At 35.9% G+C, this 18,243-nt stretch overlaps 1 protein-coding gene and 1 pseudogene across 1 annotated transcript; both read right to left on the minus strand.

Annotated features, from left to right (window-relative positions):
• Positions 1–1,872: 1,872 nt before the first annotated feature.
• LOC129490091 (olfactory receptor 5G9-like) lies at positions 1,873–2,808 on the minus strand. The gene has a single exon (XM_055293545.1). It carries the CDS (start codon positions 2,806–2,808, stop codon positions 1,873–1,875), a length of 936 nt encoding a protein of 311 aa, XP_055149520.1.
• A 14,018-nt stretch (positions 2,809–16,826) lies between these two features.
• LOC129488601 (olfactory receptor 5G9-like) lies at positions 16,827–17,707 on the minus strand (annotated as a pseudogene).
• Between the last annotated feature and the right edge of the window lie 536 nt (positions 17,708–18,243).

Here is an 18,243-nt window from a genome sequence, read left to right on the forward strand (position 1 = left end):
GACACATCAAAAATGTAGTTACCAGAAATGTATCTTAGATCCACTATCCTGTAAATTCCATGGATGCAGGAGTGATATTCATATTTTTCACTATCACATGTAGCACCAGGGTCAGTGCTTGGCACACAGAAGAAGCTCAATAATTATTTGTTAAAATAAATTAATGTACGAAGTCTTCCGATTTTCAATCCTATAATTATTTTTATTATATCACACTTCTACTCTACCATATCTAACAAATATTCTACTATCTGGGGTAGAAACTTTATGTTACCTAGGAAATTTATTTTCACCCAAGTTTCCAGGAGTCCAGATGGAACTACTATAAGTACATTTTATGGCAAGCCATATTTTGGATTTTTATAAACGACAAGATAATAAAAAAGATTTTTCCCAAGCCTCCATAACTAGCCAATAATCTGGCTAGAATAAACTGATCTCTAAGACCCTTCCAGCTAAACACGTTACAATTGTGTGGGCACTCATTGAGCAATTGTCTGTTTTCAGAAATTGTGCATTCTGGAATAATCAATATAAACAGCTCATAATACTTTGTATGTATAATGTACTCTAAAATATAGAAACTTTATTTACCTAGCCAGTAGAATATGACCTTCAGTGAAAACCTTTTAATTATCCTTGCCGGATTCATTTTGGGCAAATAGGTGGAACTAAGAGTTCCTTAAAAACCTTAGGATATTTCTGTAACAATTTGGCTATCATTTTAATGTCATATAGGAAGCTGATTTATTCGTCAGTGAAGCTCTCTCTTTTTTATCTCTTCATTACAAAATCAAGAGGTAAAGCTAGGTTGGGAGAGACAAGATAGAATTGGGTAACCTTCCTAGGACTCTTAAGAGGACATGGAGCCCCTGGCATGGGTGCCCACTCTCCTCATGCTGTGGTGACACATCACTGGGCTACAGACCACAAGGATGCTCAGTACTCATCATGCCCAGGAGTCATGCCAGTCAAATTGAGCTGCATGGATGTGGTCCGTTATGATGCTGGAAATCTACTGATCTCACTAGAGCCAGCAGATCTATAAAGGGCCTACTTTCTACTACAGCATTTCTCCATGCATTCTTGGCTGGGCCATTACCAGGTTATACAAGACATTATCATAGCATGACAAAACCACAAGCTATCAAAGTTCAAGACATCCTCTAAACATCTACCAGAAAATTGAATCATGAGAAAATACAGAACTGATTTTATCAGAAGCTCTTTCAGGTATGAAATTCATTAGAGATGTATGCAAGTCTCTTTATTGCCATAAATGGGCCCAGTGGCCCGCCTCATTTGTCATACAGTTCAAAAGAGATCTGTCTTCATTCCCAGAGATATGCATAGTTCTTTGTGTCAAGGCCACCCTAAAAAACCTGGTGTGTACAGCCAAGAGTTTCATTCCATTCATGAGGCCAACTACAAAATCCCACATCATTTTTTTTTATAAATTCCTATTGATGGGAGTTAGACATGAGTACAGAACTTACAGCACTGAATTTTTATATTCTAATGCCAGGGAGTCATCAAAAAAATACATTAGCAAGGTGATTTAAAAATAACAAAAAATAAATAATAAAGTAAAGCTTTTTTGAAAATAATTGGACCACGAGATGTCTGAGGGAAGTAAAATTAAATGGACCACGAGTTTGAACTGTAATATTGGTATGTTATAGGGAAAAGATTACATATAGGGCCAAGTAAATCTACATGGATTGACTAAACAAATGAATAATTGGATGGATGAATGGATAAAGGGATGCTAAACAGCCCCCAAACACTTGCAAGTGTTTTGGAATCTTAGGAAGCAACACAATTACTCTGTTCTTTTAAATTTTTCTCTCTAATTTCCTTCTAGATAAGAATTTAGGCCTTGCAAAACTTCCTCTGAGTGACAGTCCTGTGGATGGCATCTTTGACTTCCTTGTTTCTCAAGCTGTAGATAAGTGGGTTCAACATAGGAATCACTGCTGTGTAAAACACCACCTTATTGAGATCCAGGGAGAAACTTGCACTAGGACGTACATAAATAAAGAAAAGGGTACCATACAGGATGAAAACAGCTGTCAGGTGAGAAGAGCAAGTAGAAAAGGTTTTGCACCTCCCATCAGCAGAGCGGATCCTCAGGATGGCCATGAGGATGTAAATGTAGGAGATCAGGATAGTCAGACCACTGAAGACTCCCACAGCTCCACCCATGATGAAAACTGCCAACTTATTGAGCCTGGTATCAGCACATACAAGGGAAAGTAAGGGGGACATATCACAGAAGAAATGATTGATGACATTAGGGCCACAAAAAGGGAGACGAAATGCATTTGTTGTGTGAGTCATGGTGTTCATGAGTCCAATGACATAGGGACCCACCACTAGCTGGATGCAGAGCCTCTGGGACATAGCAACTGAGTATAACAATGGGTTACAGATGGCCACGTAGCGGTCATAGGCCATGGACGCCAAGAGGAAACACTCTGCTGCCACAAAGAACCCAAAGAACCACTGCTGCAAAGCACAGCCAAGGAAAGAAATGGCTTTCCTCTTCACAAAGAAGTCAGTGAGCATCTTGGGGCTGACGACTGAGGAGAAGCAGATGTCCACAAAGGACAGATGGCTGAGGAAAAAGTACATGGGTGTGTGAAGGCGGGAATCCATTCGGATGAGGACAATCATTCCCAAGTTTCCAGTTACATTGATGACATAGAAAGTCAGAAAGAGTAGGAAGAGGAAGACCTGCAACTGAGGATTGTAATTCAAGCCTGTGAAAATGAATTCGGTGACCTTTGTGTAGTTTTCATTGGCCATTGACTGGTTCTGGTTTCTACTAGAAGAAGAGCAAAGAAGTCACAACAGACTTGATAAATGTGACTTCAAAAATGAGACACAGCAAAAATGTACCAGGAAATTGGTCAAAGTTAAGAATGATATAAATTAGTTACACCATGCAGTCAAACAAAAGTGAGACATACACCAGTGCAAAACAGCAGACCTGAAGCTATGACATCTTAAGACCCCATGAAAATCCATCTGCACATAGATGAGAAAACAGAAGGAGTAGCTTTCTCAAGGTCCCATAACTAATTATTGGCAGGGTTGGTTCCAGAATACTTGCCTAATAACTTCCACTTCAGTGACCCTTACCTGAATCCACCAGGTAGACACACACCTGGTGAAGGGATGCAGGAGGGTGGGAGTGAGCAAGCTGAAGAGGAAATGAACAGCCACTCATTTCTAGGCCATATGCTGTGCACTTTATGATTACAACCTAAGGCTAAATGCATGTTTTCCAAGTGCACTGGAGTCCACCTCTTCTGACCCTGAAAAAGTAACTTATCTTCAACTCTGTCATGGGAATAACAATACCTACCATGTAAGTGTTGTGAGGTTTAAAGGAGATGACGCATGCGAAATATCTAGAAGAGTCTTACTAAACATCTAGATAAGTGCTCAATAATTACTACCCATGTTATCCCATTAGTTAATCCCTCTAGAAAGCCTGCAAGCTAAATATTGTATTTTAATTTCAAGGAGAAACACTGAAGCTCAACCCTCATTCATAAATCTTGTGACTGGCAGAGGTGAGCTTTAAACATGGGTCTGTCAAACTTTAAACATGGACCCCATATTTGGACTTCATCCAAAAGGACTATACTCCTTTCTTTTTCACACTTTTTAAATGCTTCCTGTGCCTTCACAGTTCCTTTGCTCTTAAAAGAGATCCAAAAGAAAAGAAAAATCTGGAAAAAGAGCCCAAATTCTGTATCCTCTGTATATTCTTTTGTCATTCACCATAAGGGTGATCGTCAGCTGATCTTTCCGAATCTTAGCTGCTTGATTCATTTAATATAGCAAAAACTCTTGCTCTTTGGTCTCTGAGAATTACCATCCACTTAAAATGAGAGGATCAAGGTACAAGTGCTCAGAAAACTATTTTGTTAGCCTCTAACATTGCAGTTCAATATCATATTTATGATAGGAACTTTTCTTTCATTTTTCTAACATGAGATTTATTATTTGACTTCAATAGACCTCCTTTAAGGCCAATAATATACACACTTTGCATGATATCATTTGTTTCAGAGGAATTAAAAAGACAGATTAGGTGGCCAGTCTAAAGTGTTCAACCATCACACTCACCTCTTGCTTAAGCTCCTCCAGGAACACACTACATTTCAGCGTTTGACTTGAAAATTGTCCAAAGCTCCTCACCCTTTCTTTGTCAGTCTTCGTTTCTACAACTGCCCAATCCTTCTATTCCTCTAGACACATTTTGGCTTCTCCGTTTCTGTTTTATTCAGTGCTTAGAATAGAATACAGTGGTCCATAGAGATCAAACCACACAGAGTGAGAGACACAATTGGCTCTCATATTCAGGGCACTAGGGTACCAGCAACACAACCTACAACAGCCTTCCCTTAGCAAAGAAATCACCTGGGGGTTTTAGGCATGGAATGGGCGGGATTCAGTGCTTTCTTGTCCCATTATAGTACTGCTAAAGCATCTCTGTCCCACTTTATAATTATGTGATTATAGTTTGATTTGGTTGCAGAACCTTGACTTATCTCTACACACATCATCTCTTCTTAGCTCTTGCTGAATCATTCATCAATGACAAGGGTAATGCTGATCTTGCCATGAACCAAATATATAATCTACTTGATTTCAACTTGAAAAAATTTACGTTTTCTTGAGCTTGTTAATAAGCAGATAATTAAAAAGCAGAAAATTATTTAAAAGTTCTCAACTCACTTTTTAATGAGTTCATCCTTCTTTAACGACGACGAAAAGAAATTATTTAAAAGTTCTCAACTTACATTCTAATGGGCCCCCTCTACTTCAACAACAGAAGGAACTAAAGTAAAACTAAGCCCTGTCTCAAGTTACAACCCTCCCCTTCACATGGCTACCTTGACATAGAGAATGGGTCAGAATTTACTTTTGTCATTTGATTTTATTCTTTATCTTCTTCCAAATACATGTGGAAGACATCAGTGTAAAACATAATCAGATTATTTTTCAGTTAGATAAAAGTTCCCTGAACTAGTTGCATCATTTTTTTTCTTGCTGTCGTTATTGAAGGCACTCTGTCCCCAGAGTGTGCCATATCTTGGGAATGAGGCTGCTTAAGGGAAAGTGCAATTAAAGTTGTTTTATATTCTAAATAAGCCCAGTGAGATCAATTTCTTGATAATTTTATGTTTTGTTTCTAACTGGATATAGTGGCTCCACTTCTCTCTAGTTCCATGCTAAGCAAGGAAACTCCATTTACAAGGTATCTTTTTTAAATTGACATAACACAGGAGAGGGAGGGCCACCAAAGAACCTTAGCTATCTCTGTCCCCTCTCTATTTTGCATTCATATCTTGGGAACATGAGCAAAATTTGTAGAAAATGGATTTTCCTTAGAAGTAGCATTTAACACATGCTGCTGAAGAAGTTAATTTTCCCACAACTTTGACCAAAACACATAAAGAGTTTAATTATTGTAAGCTGGAAGATGACTTCTGATGATGTATTAACTGATCATTAAACTTCAGCAGATTATATCTAAACAGTTGGAGTATGGTAAAGAATACACATTTCTTGTTGCCAAGAAAAGAATAAAAACCAGTTCAACAAAACACTTCATCGTTAAGTTTTACCTCCACTGCAAATAGCGTTAACCTGACTAAAAAGTCAAAATAGAATCCTGAATTTTGGTTCTAGAAAACTACAAGTCTTTCATCATACAACAGAATGTCCCTACTCTGGAGAATTTTGTTTTTGATTTCTTCACATGCTGCCATGTTCTTTAAAGCATTTTTTATAAGAGCTAAATTTTTGATGAGTCTGTTGACTACATGCTTGCAAAACAAATTTACCTCTTCCCTGAAAACCCTTTAGGTATCACCTCTTAATTTTTTTATGTCTAAAATAGTATTAACAGTCATTACTACTAATGATATTAATTTTTACTATGTTTAATATTGTTAAGGATACTGATAAATTATTTGACTGTTCCCCCTTTGGGGGTAGCAGGTTTGATTGTCTTCTTACATAAATCATTATTTTATTAACCTTACAATAAAACCATCTCTTCTAAGACTTGTCTAGGTGTGCGATTCTTTTCCTTGATTTTTGTCCAGACATAGTAAAAAATTTAAATCTAAATATGTGACTTTTTTTTTTTTTTTTGAGACAAAGTCTCACTCACTCTGTCTCCCAAGCTGGAGAACAGTGGCGCAATCTCGGCTCACTGCAACCTCCACCTCCCGGGTTCAAGGGATTCTCATGCCTCAGCCTCTCAAGTAGCTGATATTACAGGCGCACTACCACGCCCAGCTAATTTTTGTGTTTTTAGTAGAGACGGGGTTTCACCATGTTGGCCAGGCTGGTCTCGAATTCCTGACGTCAAGTGATCCACCTGCCTTGGCCTCCCAAAGTGCTAGGATTGCAGGCATGAGCCACCACTTCCGGACCTAAATATGCGACCCTTTATTAGCCCAGGAAACATTCTGTAGCCTTGATCATCCTTTCTGCCCTGATTGTTCTGACTTATCCTAAAAATACACATATTCTCTGTTGGGTGAATCTCTATTCTATGTTTTTGATATCAGTATGTGTCTTTTCATCCTTTTAATTATGTTTTCTTTTCTCTCTGCACTTTGTAAGAACTTTTCAAGAAACTCCATCTCTACTAAAAATACAAAAAAAAAAAAAAATTAGTCGGGCATGGTGGTGCACACCTGCAATCCCAGCTACCCCGGAAGCTGAGGTGGGAGAATTGTTTGAACCTGGGAGGCAGAGGTTGCAGCAAGCCGAGATTGTGCCAGTGCACTCCAGCCTGGGTGGCAGAAGGAGACTCCATCTCAAAAAAACAAAAAACAAAAAAACAAAAAAATGCTCCCAAACAAAAATTTGATCCTCCAAGTGTCGATTCCTTTTAAAGTCTCCATGTGGCTTTTATTTCTGCAGCTGCATTGTAGTTTCTTTGAGGTTCACAAATCCTCTTCATTATTACTTTACTATGATTTTGCCTATAATATTTTGCCTCTTCTTCATGGAAACCAATACATCTGAGATCTTACTAGAATTCTATCTGACTCTATTTACCCTCTCTCTAACGGTTGGTTAAATCTCTTTTATTTGAAGAACAGGTAAATGTTTATTCCATGAGGGTATTTGTATTTTCTAACTGTTTTGAAATTGTATTTACTGATTTAAATAAGAATCAATATTAATATTTTAATTCTTCCTATGTTGCTTATCACATAATTATTTTAAATTTCTTTATGTACATCTGTGCTGAATAATCTTTAGAATCTATATTTCTAAGTTTTTGTAAAAATGTATTTTCTGTAGCCACAAAGACAATTTCTAGATAGTGCTTTTCTAGCCATAATGGGATAATTACTCGTGATTAAAGTTAAGATGTTAAACTTACAAAACAAACCCATATGTCAAAGAAAAGGCAAATGATTGGCTTTATTTTCAATATATAAGTCTGTGCTTTTAAAAAGTATTTTCTTCCTTTACCTAAATGATTTTCTGGGTGTATCAGTTGGTTTTCACACTGCTGATAAAGACATACCCGACACTGGGTGATTTATAAAGAAAAAGAGGTTTAATGGACTCACAGTTCCACGTGCCTAAGGAGGCCTCACAATCATGGCAGAAGAAGAAAGGCTACTTGGCAGCAGGCAAAAGAGCAAATGAGAGACAAGTGAAAAGGAAAATGCCTTATAAAACCATCAGATCTTGTGAGACTTATTCACTACCATGAGAACCATATGGGGGAACTCGCCCCCATGATCCAATTACTCCCACTGGGTCTCTCCCACAACATATGGGAATTATGCAAGCTACAATTCAATATGAGATTTGGGTGGGGACACAGCCAAACCATATCACCGGGCAAGAAACAGTTGGCAAAAGAAGGAAAGGTACAAACTACGCCAGGCCTTACCACAGAATATTCACCTTATGCCATCAAAGATTTGCACATTTTTAGTTGAAAATGAGGGTAAAATCAGAAAAAAAACTTATGTGATTTGTTTTTTATGGTAGTATCAGATTGATTCTGAAAACTGTGTTTCAAATTCATGCAATCAATAGCTAAAGCAAAAATGCTTTATACAATAGCAGATTTTGTATTTTACCATCAACATTATATTTGAGAATCAATAAGATAAAACAAGCAGAAAATAATATGAACAGACAAATTGACAATATACCTGCTAAGATGGAGATAACACTAATTCAAAAGATTATTAAATCAAAATTGCTTCCTTACAGTGGTTGAGGAATCTATAGACATTAATAACAGAAAAGAGTTAATAGCTCTAGTTACACTCTGTGAAGGTAAAGGCTTGAGCTGCAAATATGTCCCAAACAAACTAATGAAGATAAATCATTCATAGTCCTAAATGAATATGTGATATGCCTATCCCCTTGATATCTCAGTATTACAAAGTATTGCTTTTCCTCACTCTACTGGAAGTAGGCATAGCCAAAAAACTTCCTTTGATCATTGCAATTTGAACAGAAAAGGCATGTGTTACTCTTGGGAAGATGCAAAGAAGAGCCCCTGTACTCTCTTTCCTCCCAAACTGAGGAGGAAAGTTCCAGATGGTGGAGTGTTCAACAACCTGAAGTCTTTATGCACGGAATACACCAACATGAAATAAGAATGTACTTCGAGGAAAAAATAAATGTATTTCTTTATTAGTTAAAGGCTCAGAAATTGGAAGATGGTTGGTCATTACAGAATAACCTAGAATACTCCAAAAGATATCAGATATTTTGAAAATGTTATGGAAATAATACATAAATCTGAACTCACTGAAAATGCTTCACCTCAAGAGTCCATTTTGAAAATATTGAGATTAAAGGAAGATATACTTTCCATTACATGAAAGCTCTGGTTTTTAAAAATTTGCCCATATTTGATTATAGATCTCAATGAAAGTGTAAAGAGGACCTAGGATGCTGACTTTGAGAGTCCTTCAATGAAGTGGCCCAGTGAGTCACTCTACCATGAAACCTAAAATGTACAATCTTCACTCAGATATCCATTATTTCTAAACAGCCTTAAGTTGCCCCAATATTAAACACAAGCTGACAATTAAGAAGCACTAGATTCCTGGGCAAGATGGACGAATAGGAACAGATCTGGTCTGCAGCTCCCAGAGACACCAATGCAGAAGGCGGATGATTTCTGCATTTCCAACTGAGATACCGGGCTCATCTCATTGGGACTGGTTTTAGAGAGTGGGCGCAGCCCAGGGAGGACGATCAGAAGCAGGGTGGGGCATCGCCTCACGGGGAAGCGAAAGAGGTTGGGGAACTCCCTCCCCTAGCCAAGGAAAGCTGTGAACATTTCTATAAAGAGAAAGAAGAGCTTGGGAACCAAGCAGAATTTAATTTGACATCTGTGTCTGCCATTTCCTCCCATGTAGCTTCAGGAAAGTCACTCCACTATTATGAACCTCAGGATTTCTTATATCTTGAATGAGAATAATTTCCACTTTACAGAGTTTTTTTAATAAAATAATTTTTAAAGGGCTTACATCACCTGTTGCTAAAAAGTTTTATAACATTATTTGCTCTTAAAGAGTGTTCCAATAGCCCAATTAACATTAGCATTTTACAATTACCAGTATTATTAACATGTAAGTATTACCCCATGAAAAGGAAGGAGATTACTTTTTAGATATTTTTAAATTCCTGAAAAATTAGAGTAAAATACAAATATGTAACTACAGGAACATATAAATAAATACTTGCCGAACATTCTAGTCTGTGGTTGATATTAAAGGTGGAAGCAGTAATTTTAAAAATATACATATTTTACTCATTTTTATTTATTTGAAAAGTAGCAAATGACAGACTAGAAAGTATTTTCAGCTAATGTTATGCCTTTTTATTTATGATCGTTATGATGATGTAAGGAGCTATTAAGAATGTTCAATGACGGAGTCAAAAGCTCTTAACTATGTGTTTCTAGAAAAGATATGCCATAATTCTGTTACATATCATAGGAAAATTATTTTCTCCCTTTATATTTTAGTTTCACAAATCAAAAGATACAAATGTGAAAGTGTATCAGCGATTTTAAAGATTGATGTGCCATTAACTTGGAGAATCTAATGAAAGCTCTGCTCCTTTCCTGTGGAATAAATGTGCATAGACCTTAACACACAAACTTTGGACTTCACGGCCCTCCAAAATTGCAAGCCTAACATCTTAGTAATGCTTTCAATTAATACATGAGACAATTTTGTTATCTTAATTGATAAGTTGATGCTGCCATCTAGTGGCAATGCTTAACAACTTAAGAAGAAACCACGACCGTGTTATTTCCCTGGGAATGCTGTTTACCCTTAAACGTATTATACATTCGCTGAGACCGTGTTAACAAGAGTTGACTTAAGAGTTAGAGATATACAATATATTTCTTAGTGAAATATTTTATATAAACTTAGAGTAATTTTTAATTAAAATTTAGTTTCGAAAAATATAATCCTTATACAAATCTGATAATTTCTCAGGAAAAAAGTTCTATAGAAAGTTGTCACTGGAGTAACTCAATTAAATTAGTTATTTCTTTTCCCTCACAATTTCTTACCTAATATTACTAAAAGGAAGGGGAAAAAGATGTTTCATAAAGAATATGAAAATGATATTTAATGAGTACTGAAAGCAAACATTATAAAAGCAAAATTTAATGGGTTGGGAAATTGAACTAATATTTAAAATTAGGTTTTGAAAACTCAGGATGTAAGGTCATTTTGAGGAAATCTTTACTAACAGAGAAATTGGAGAAAGATGAATCAGCCTTAATAGTTAATCCTTCCTCACATTTCTTTCCAAATGGACCTGAAGAAAACAAAAGCCTGTTATGCTCCGTTGGGTTTAACAAACTTTTATTGAATAACTACTCTGTGCCAGACACTGTACAAGGCTCTCATGATAAACAAGTAGTAGCTCCTCGGGACATATGATTAGGATGAATTCCTCTATTTCTAGGTAAATAAAATTCTGTTTTAATCAGGAGCAGATGATGTCCCATGCCTTCCAACATCCATAAAGATGACTATATGAATATCAATAATAAGAAGAAAAAGAATATCAGCAATAACAATAATAGAAACATCATCCAATACTTATGAATACTCACCTGCAATATTTTATTTAATTTTGATAGTAATACAATGCCCTAGATAGTGTTATCCCCATTTTATAGCTAAGAATACAAAAAAATTTCTATAAATTATGTGTAATTTTGGATACTGATTTTATTTTGAATTTTGCAGTATGTAGCCTCACTTGTGTAACCTTAATATAGTTATGCCATTCATATTTAAATTTATGAATATAATATAATATAGATATTAGATTCTCCAGAGAGACAGAACCTATCAGAGATAGATAGATGTAGACACAGATAGAGATATAGATGCATAAGAGGGAATTTATTAGGGGAACTGGTTCATGATTATGAATATTAAGTCCCAGACAGATAATCTGCAAGCTAGAGACTTTAGGATGCCAGTAGCATGGCTCAGCCCAAGCCTAAAGGCCTCAAAAACAGGGAAGCTGATGATGTAACTCTAAGTCTGAGGCTTCAGGACTGAGAACCTGGGACCACTGGTGCAAATCCTGGAGTCCAAACGCTGGAGAGCCTGGAGTTCTGATGTCCAAGAGCAGGAAAAGAAGAGTGTCCCAACACTAGGAGAGAGAGAAAAAAATAGAATTTGCCTTTCTTCTGTCTTTTTGTTTCATCCAGGCCCCAAGACGATTGGATGGTGCCTGCCCCCACTGAGTGAGGGACGATTTTCCCACCTCAGTCTACCTACTCACATGCCAATCTCTTCTGGAAACACCCTCTCGGACACACCCAGAAATAATTGTTTACCAGCTATCTAGTCATCCCTTAATCCAACCAACTTGACACCTACAATAGACCATCACATCCCCCTCTCTCTTTCTCTCTCTCACATACTCACAGCATGCACACACATCACTGAATCTAATAGAATTAGAAATAACCTTTTCCTCTCTCTTTCTTCAAAACATCTTTAAATCTTTTTCTTTCTTTCCTCGAAGTTCCATTTTAAATATGTTTGTCTTCCAAATCAGATGTCCCTTTTCCCTTCTTTTGGCAAAAGAACCACTCTTTTAGTGGTTCTAAGATAAGTCGCTCCCACACCTGGTGTTGCTGTCAACCATGAGGCCCTGAATCTTCAAAACCACAGAGGTAGGCCCTGATCCAGGAGAATAAGTCAGTTGGAGGATACCAGTACCCTGGACACAGCTACCAGGTAAGTAAAAAATAAGTGGGTAAATCAAAGACAGTTTTTGTTTCTTTTGAATGGTGTCAAATAGTGACAGAAAAGAAATGAGTAGAAAACTTCTCCCAACTATATTGTCCCAATTTTATTTTCCTTTAATGCGCTAAAGCTTAAAAGCCAAACCAATAGTCGACCAAAGGTGTTATGTGGATGTTCTTTCCCTACCTACCCCCAAAAAAGGGATTTTATCAGTTCAGATTAGGTTTACCTACATGTGATAGGAAATTTAAAATAGCAGTAACTTAAACAAATGGTTTAAACTTTATTTTTCTTTCTTATAAAACGAGTAAGTAAATAGCCAATGTAGGGCAGATATGGCTGCTATACAGTGACAGAAGCCCGAATGCTTCCCCATGGTACAAAATGACTGCCACTGAATCTACATTTAGGACACAAAAAGGAGACAGGTGACAGGAAGAATGCTAACCTGAACATCTAAGGAGACTTCCCAGAAGAACCTCACACATTTTCTTCTTACATTTCAGTACTTCATCATGTGGCAACAGCCATGTACAAAGGAGATTGGAAAATGTAGTGTTCTATCTTGGTTGCAATGTGCCCAGCTAAAAATGGGGCTTCCATTAAACAAGAGGAGAATGAAAGATGGAATTCCTCTTTAGTAGTATTTGCTACAGAGGTAAATGTAATTTATTTGGCTTCTTTTCTTCTTAGCCATTTTTTCCCCTTAGATGATCTTCCTATCATGATGGCATTTGTATGATAGCTAAAAGCACAAGTTTTGCTGTCTGAGGACATGAGTTAGAATCCCAACCCCACTATAAATAAAATGTATGATCCTGTCTCCATCATGAGATATATTTGATCCTTCTTTTTTTGTAGGATAATGATTCCTAGCTCTTCTTTTTTTGTAGTAGTGCTGATCCCTAGCTCTTCTTTATTTGTAGTAATACTAATTCCTAGCTGGTTTGCCGTTAAGTGCATGCTTCTCTCCCTCCAAAGGAGAAAAGAACTTTTCCTGTCTCATTTACTGCTATATCCTCAGGACTTGGAATAATGCCTGCTAATCAGGGGTCACCATATACATATTTTTTAACTTAATTTTGACAAATAAAAATCCTATTGTGAAGAATATCTAATAGCACATAATTTATTTTAAAATATTTAGGATTTATTTAGTTAAAAGCAAACTAAAAATAACATTTAATATAAAATCTTGTAAAAATCTTGTAAAAATATATATACCTACATATAAGAAAATGCTGGAAGAACGTAAACAATGGATTTAGCATAGATTATTTATACAAACAAAATTACATGACAAGAACGTGTGTTTTTCTAGATCCCATTGTCTTATAAAATAGACTATCTGCATTTTTATATTTCAGAATCCTATATATATGGTACAAACATATAAATTTTAAATAGTAGAAAAAAATATCTATTTTGATGTATATTACCATTGTTTTCATATGTGAGTAGTGAAATTATATGTGAGTTTTACTTTCTTTGTGTTATGCTTTCCAAACATTCTCTAATAATTTTAGGTCTCTAAAAGTATGTATTTATTGCTTTTCCTAGGCAACAAGAGAAAATATTTTTTTTAATTTAGGCACATATATTTTATATTCTTATTAGGCCAAAGACGTTTTGATTCAATTAATACTTTACATTATATAATAATTTTACTAAGTGGAACCATTTTCTCATTTCAAGAAAAATTTTGTTTACTACTTTTAAAATATGGTAAAAACTGTGGTTGGAAAAAGTGATTTCTGAAATCTCTAAGAGGGTGCAAATCCTCTCATCGCACTCAGGCTACAGACAGTCTGTTTTCTGTCAACATCATTAGATTTGCCTTCAACCCCATTATTTCTGGCAGTGGAATTGCTCAAGTGCAATTCAAGGAGATTGCAGTTACTGACCCATTGTTCTGAGTCCAGACAAGACCCCTTTCCATCTGAACATGTCTATTGGTCTCTCCTTCAATGAGACACCCATGAAATATTGAGAGCCTTGGGGAAAGGAGAGTGTCCACACATATCATCCCAATGTGTTCCAGGGAAGTTTGTAAACACTTGGAGAAGAACTGATAGCACCTGATTCATCCTGAAATTGGGGTTCTGTATGAAGAGTTATTTTAGATGCATGGGATCAGCTTTGCATCCACTTTTCTGACCAGAAACTCTTCCTTAATTTCAAAGAAACAAGAAGATGCTAAAACTATTTTAAAATTTTATCTATTATATTTCTTTTTCAATTTGGAAACAACAAAAAAGGGTAACATGAAAATAGGCTGTAAATTTTCTGTATTCTAATTTACCTCTAACTTTTCCATACCCAGTGCCTCTGAATTTTAAAAATTTTTCTGTTTTACCTATTCACTTTCTTGCATTTTATTTCTAGTTTCTATAATAAGTTATTCCCATTTATTTTTACCTTAAAGAACTAAGAAAAAAACTAAATATCAACAAATAAAGTAATAGCTGAAACGACTTAAGAGTCAAATACACAGAGAGTTATCTGAAAATTACCAGGATTTGTCTCTGTATGAAATAGTAAGATTCTAGGGTTTTTATTTTTATTGTTGCTCCTCTTTTGCTTATTTCTATTTTATATTTTCTGTGATAATGATGATTTATTTAGTTTTTAGAATATAAAGATAAAGAAAATAGGCATAAAATAAATTCAAAGGAATATAATAAGAAGAATTCCTTTTATTTAAAAAATTATTTTTAAGCAAAGTAACCTTTTATATTTTCAATTCTGTAGATAAGAATGAGGAACACATGTTTTTTTTCTAATAAATCACTCCTGGTCTGGACATTTACATTATTAAATATAACTAGTGTGCTAGTATTAACAGTCGCTAGATGGTTCTAACATCATTAGACTTTATCATATTTCTAGTAATGAAGATTTTGAGGAGATACATAATTGTTCTGACTCTGTAGGTAGCTAAGAATTTTTATCATTTATAGAAAGATGATGAAATGGATGTTTTTCCAAAAGTAAGTAGTAAAATAAAAGTCAGATGGAAGCATAGAAATATGCCATCCCCTAAATTTTGCAAATGTCTTAGTATGTTAGGATGATGACCAGGAAGTCTAACCATGTCTGGAAGCTTTTCCTTTTATCTATTTTTTGTTCTTGATGAGAATTAAAATTTTAATTTTCTTTAAAAAAAACTTCTTTTTGGTGATTATCCTCCCCACGGGAGCTTTTACTTGTTTTATTTTATTTTATTTTATTTTATTTTATTTTATTTTATTTTATTATTTTATTATACTTTAAGTTTTAGGGTACATGTGCATGATGTGCAGGTTTATTACATATGTATACATGTGCCATGTTGGTGTGCTGCAACCATTAACTGGTCATTTACATAAGGTATATCTCCTAATGCTATCCCTCCCCTTTCCCCCCACCCCACAACAGGCCCCGGAGTGTGATGTTCCCCTTGCTGTGTCCATGAGTTCTCATTGTTCAATTCCCACCTACGAGTGAGAACATGTGGTGTTTGGTTTTTTGTCCTTGCGATAGTTTACTGAGAATGATGTTTTCCAGTTTCATCCATGTCCCTACAAAGGACATGAACTCATCATTTTTTTATGGCTGCATAGTATTCTATGGTGTATATGTGCCACATTTTCTTAATCCAGTCTATCGTTGTTGGACATTTGGGTTGGTTCCAAGTCTTTGCTATTGTGAATAGTGCCGCAATAAACATACATGTGCATGTGTCTTTATAGCAGCATGATTTATAGTCCTTTGGGTATATACCCAGTAATGGGATGGCTGGGTCAAATGGTATTTCTAGTTCTAGATCCCTGAGGAATCACCACACTGACTTCCACAGTGGTTGAACTAGTTTATAGTCCCACCAACAGTGTAAAAGTGTTCCTATTTCTCCACATCCTCTCCAGCACCTGTTGTTTCCTGACTTTTGAATGATCACCATTCTAACTGGTGTGAGATGGTATCTCACTGTGGTTTTGATTTGCATTTCTCTGATGGCCAGTGATAATGAGCATTTTTTCATGTGTTTTTTGGCTGCATAAATGTCTTCTTTTGAGAAGTGTCTGTTCATGTCCTTCGTCCACTTTTTGATGGGATTGTTTGTTTTTTTCTTGTAAATTTGTTTGAGTTCTTTGTAGATTCTGAATATTAGCCCTTTGTCACATGAGTACATTGCAAAAATTTTCTCCCATTCTGTAGGTTGCCTGTTCACTCTGATGGTAGTTTCTTTTGTTGTGCAGAAGCTCTTTAGTTTAATTAGATTCCATTTGTCAATTTTGGCTTTTGTTGCCATTGCTTTTGGTGTTTTAGACATGAAGTCCTTGCCCATGCCTGTGTCCTGAATGGTAATGCCTAGGTTTTCTTCTAGGGTTTTTATGGTTTTAGGTCTAACATGTAAGTCTTTAATCCATCTTGGATTAATTTTTGTATAAGGTGTAAGGAAGGGATCCAGTTTCAGCTTTCTACATATGGCTAGCCGGAAATCCTTTCCCCACTTCCCTGGTGGTCTAGTGGCTAGGATACTTCTTTATTTATCAAGCTGTAGATGAGAGGTTTCAACATGGGGATGTTGTATAGAACACCGACACTATTTTATTGAGTTCCAGGTAAAAAGTTGCACCTGGTCGAACGTAGCTAAAGAAGAGAGACCCATAAAAGATGGAAACAGCTGTTAAGTGGGAAGAGCAGGTGGAAAAAGTTTTTTTCCTCCCATCAGCAGAGCAGATCCTCAGAATGTCAGTAAGGATGTAAAAATAGGAGATTATAATGGTCAGGCTACTGACAACTAGTACAAATCCAGCCACAATGAAAACTAACAATTTATTGATCCGGGCATCAGTGCATACGAGAGAAAGAAGGGGAGACATGTCACGGAAGAAATGATTGATAATGTTGGAGTGACAAAAAGGAAGCTGAAAAGCAGCCGTTGTGTGAGTTATGGTGTTGAAGAAATCAGCGGCATAAGGTGCAACCACCAGCTGGATGCACAGTCTCTATTACATGGCCACTGAGTACAACAATCGGTTACAGATGGCCACATAATTGTCATAGGCCATGGAAGCCAAGAGAAGACACTCAATGACTACGAAGAACCCGAAGAACCCAAAGAACCACTGCTACAAGGGAGAACCCAGGAAAGAGATGGCTTTCCTTTCAGCAAAGAAGTCAGTGAGCAACTTGTGGCCCACAACGGATGAGAAGCAGATGTCCACAAAGACAGGTAACTGAGGACAAAGTACATAAGTGTGTGAAAGCGGGAATCGAGCCAGATGCGAACAATCATGCGCAAGTTTTCTGTCATAGTAATGAGGTAAAAAAGGTAGAAATGGTAAGGAAAGGAAGACTTACAGCTGAAGATGATACCTTAAGCCTACAAAAATGAATTCTGTGATCCTTGTATATTTCCATCAGCCATTGGTTGGTTTTAGTCTCTATAGTGAGAAAAATAGAGAACTGATCATGCATTCGACTTTGATTTTTTAAAATCATAACATATTGCACAGGAAAAGAAATATAGGTGGAACTAACTTAGAAACATTGATATTTTTTAAAAAGCCCAAATAAAATGCTAGGACATTAGATATATCACAGTTCTAAAAAGTAGTATGGTTTAAGTATTTTAAAGAGAAAATTGGGATTTAACTAAGAAATGGTTAAAACATTATAAACCTATATAAATTAATCACTATCCTTACAGATTATAGGAAAAGGCATTATTATTATTTCAGTCGAATTTGAACAAGAATTTGATGAAATGCAGCTCTCGAGAAGAACTTTCCAAAACTGGAAATAAAAATAACTATTTAATTTAATACAAAGAATCTTCCAGAAAAAAAAAAATGTGTGTAGTGTTAAGACATTAGAAACATTCACATTATAATCAGACACTATTTAAAGATGTCCATAACATATGTATTTAACATTTATATTA

Source organism: Symphalangus syndactylus, chromosome 1 (genome assembly GCF_028878055.3).
Source record: "Symphalangus syndactylus isolate Jambi chromosome 1, NHGRI_mSymSyn1-v2.1_pri, whole genome shotgun sequence".
NCBI lineage: Eukaryota > Metazoa > Chordata > Mammalia > Primates > Hylobatidae > Symphalangus > Symphalangus syndactylus.

What these genes read in the sequence shown, in the direction of transcription:
- LOC129490091 (XM_055293545.1), bottom strand. Translation starts at nt 2,808, where the DNA reads ATGGCCAATGAAAACTACACAAAGGTCACCGAATTCATTTTCACAGGC.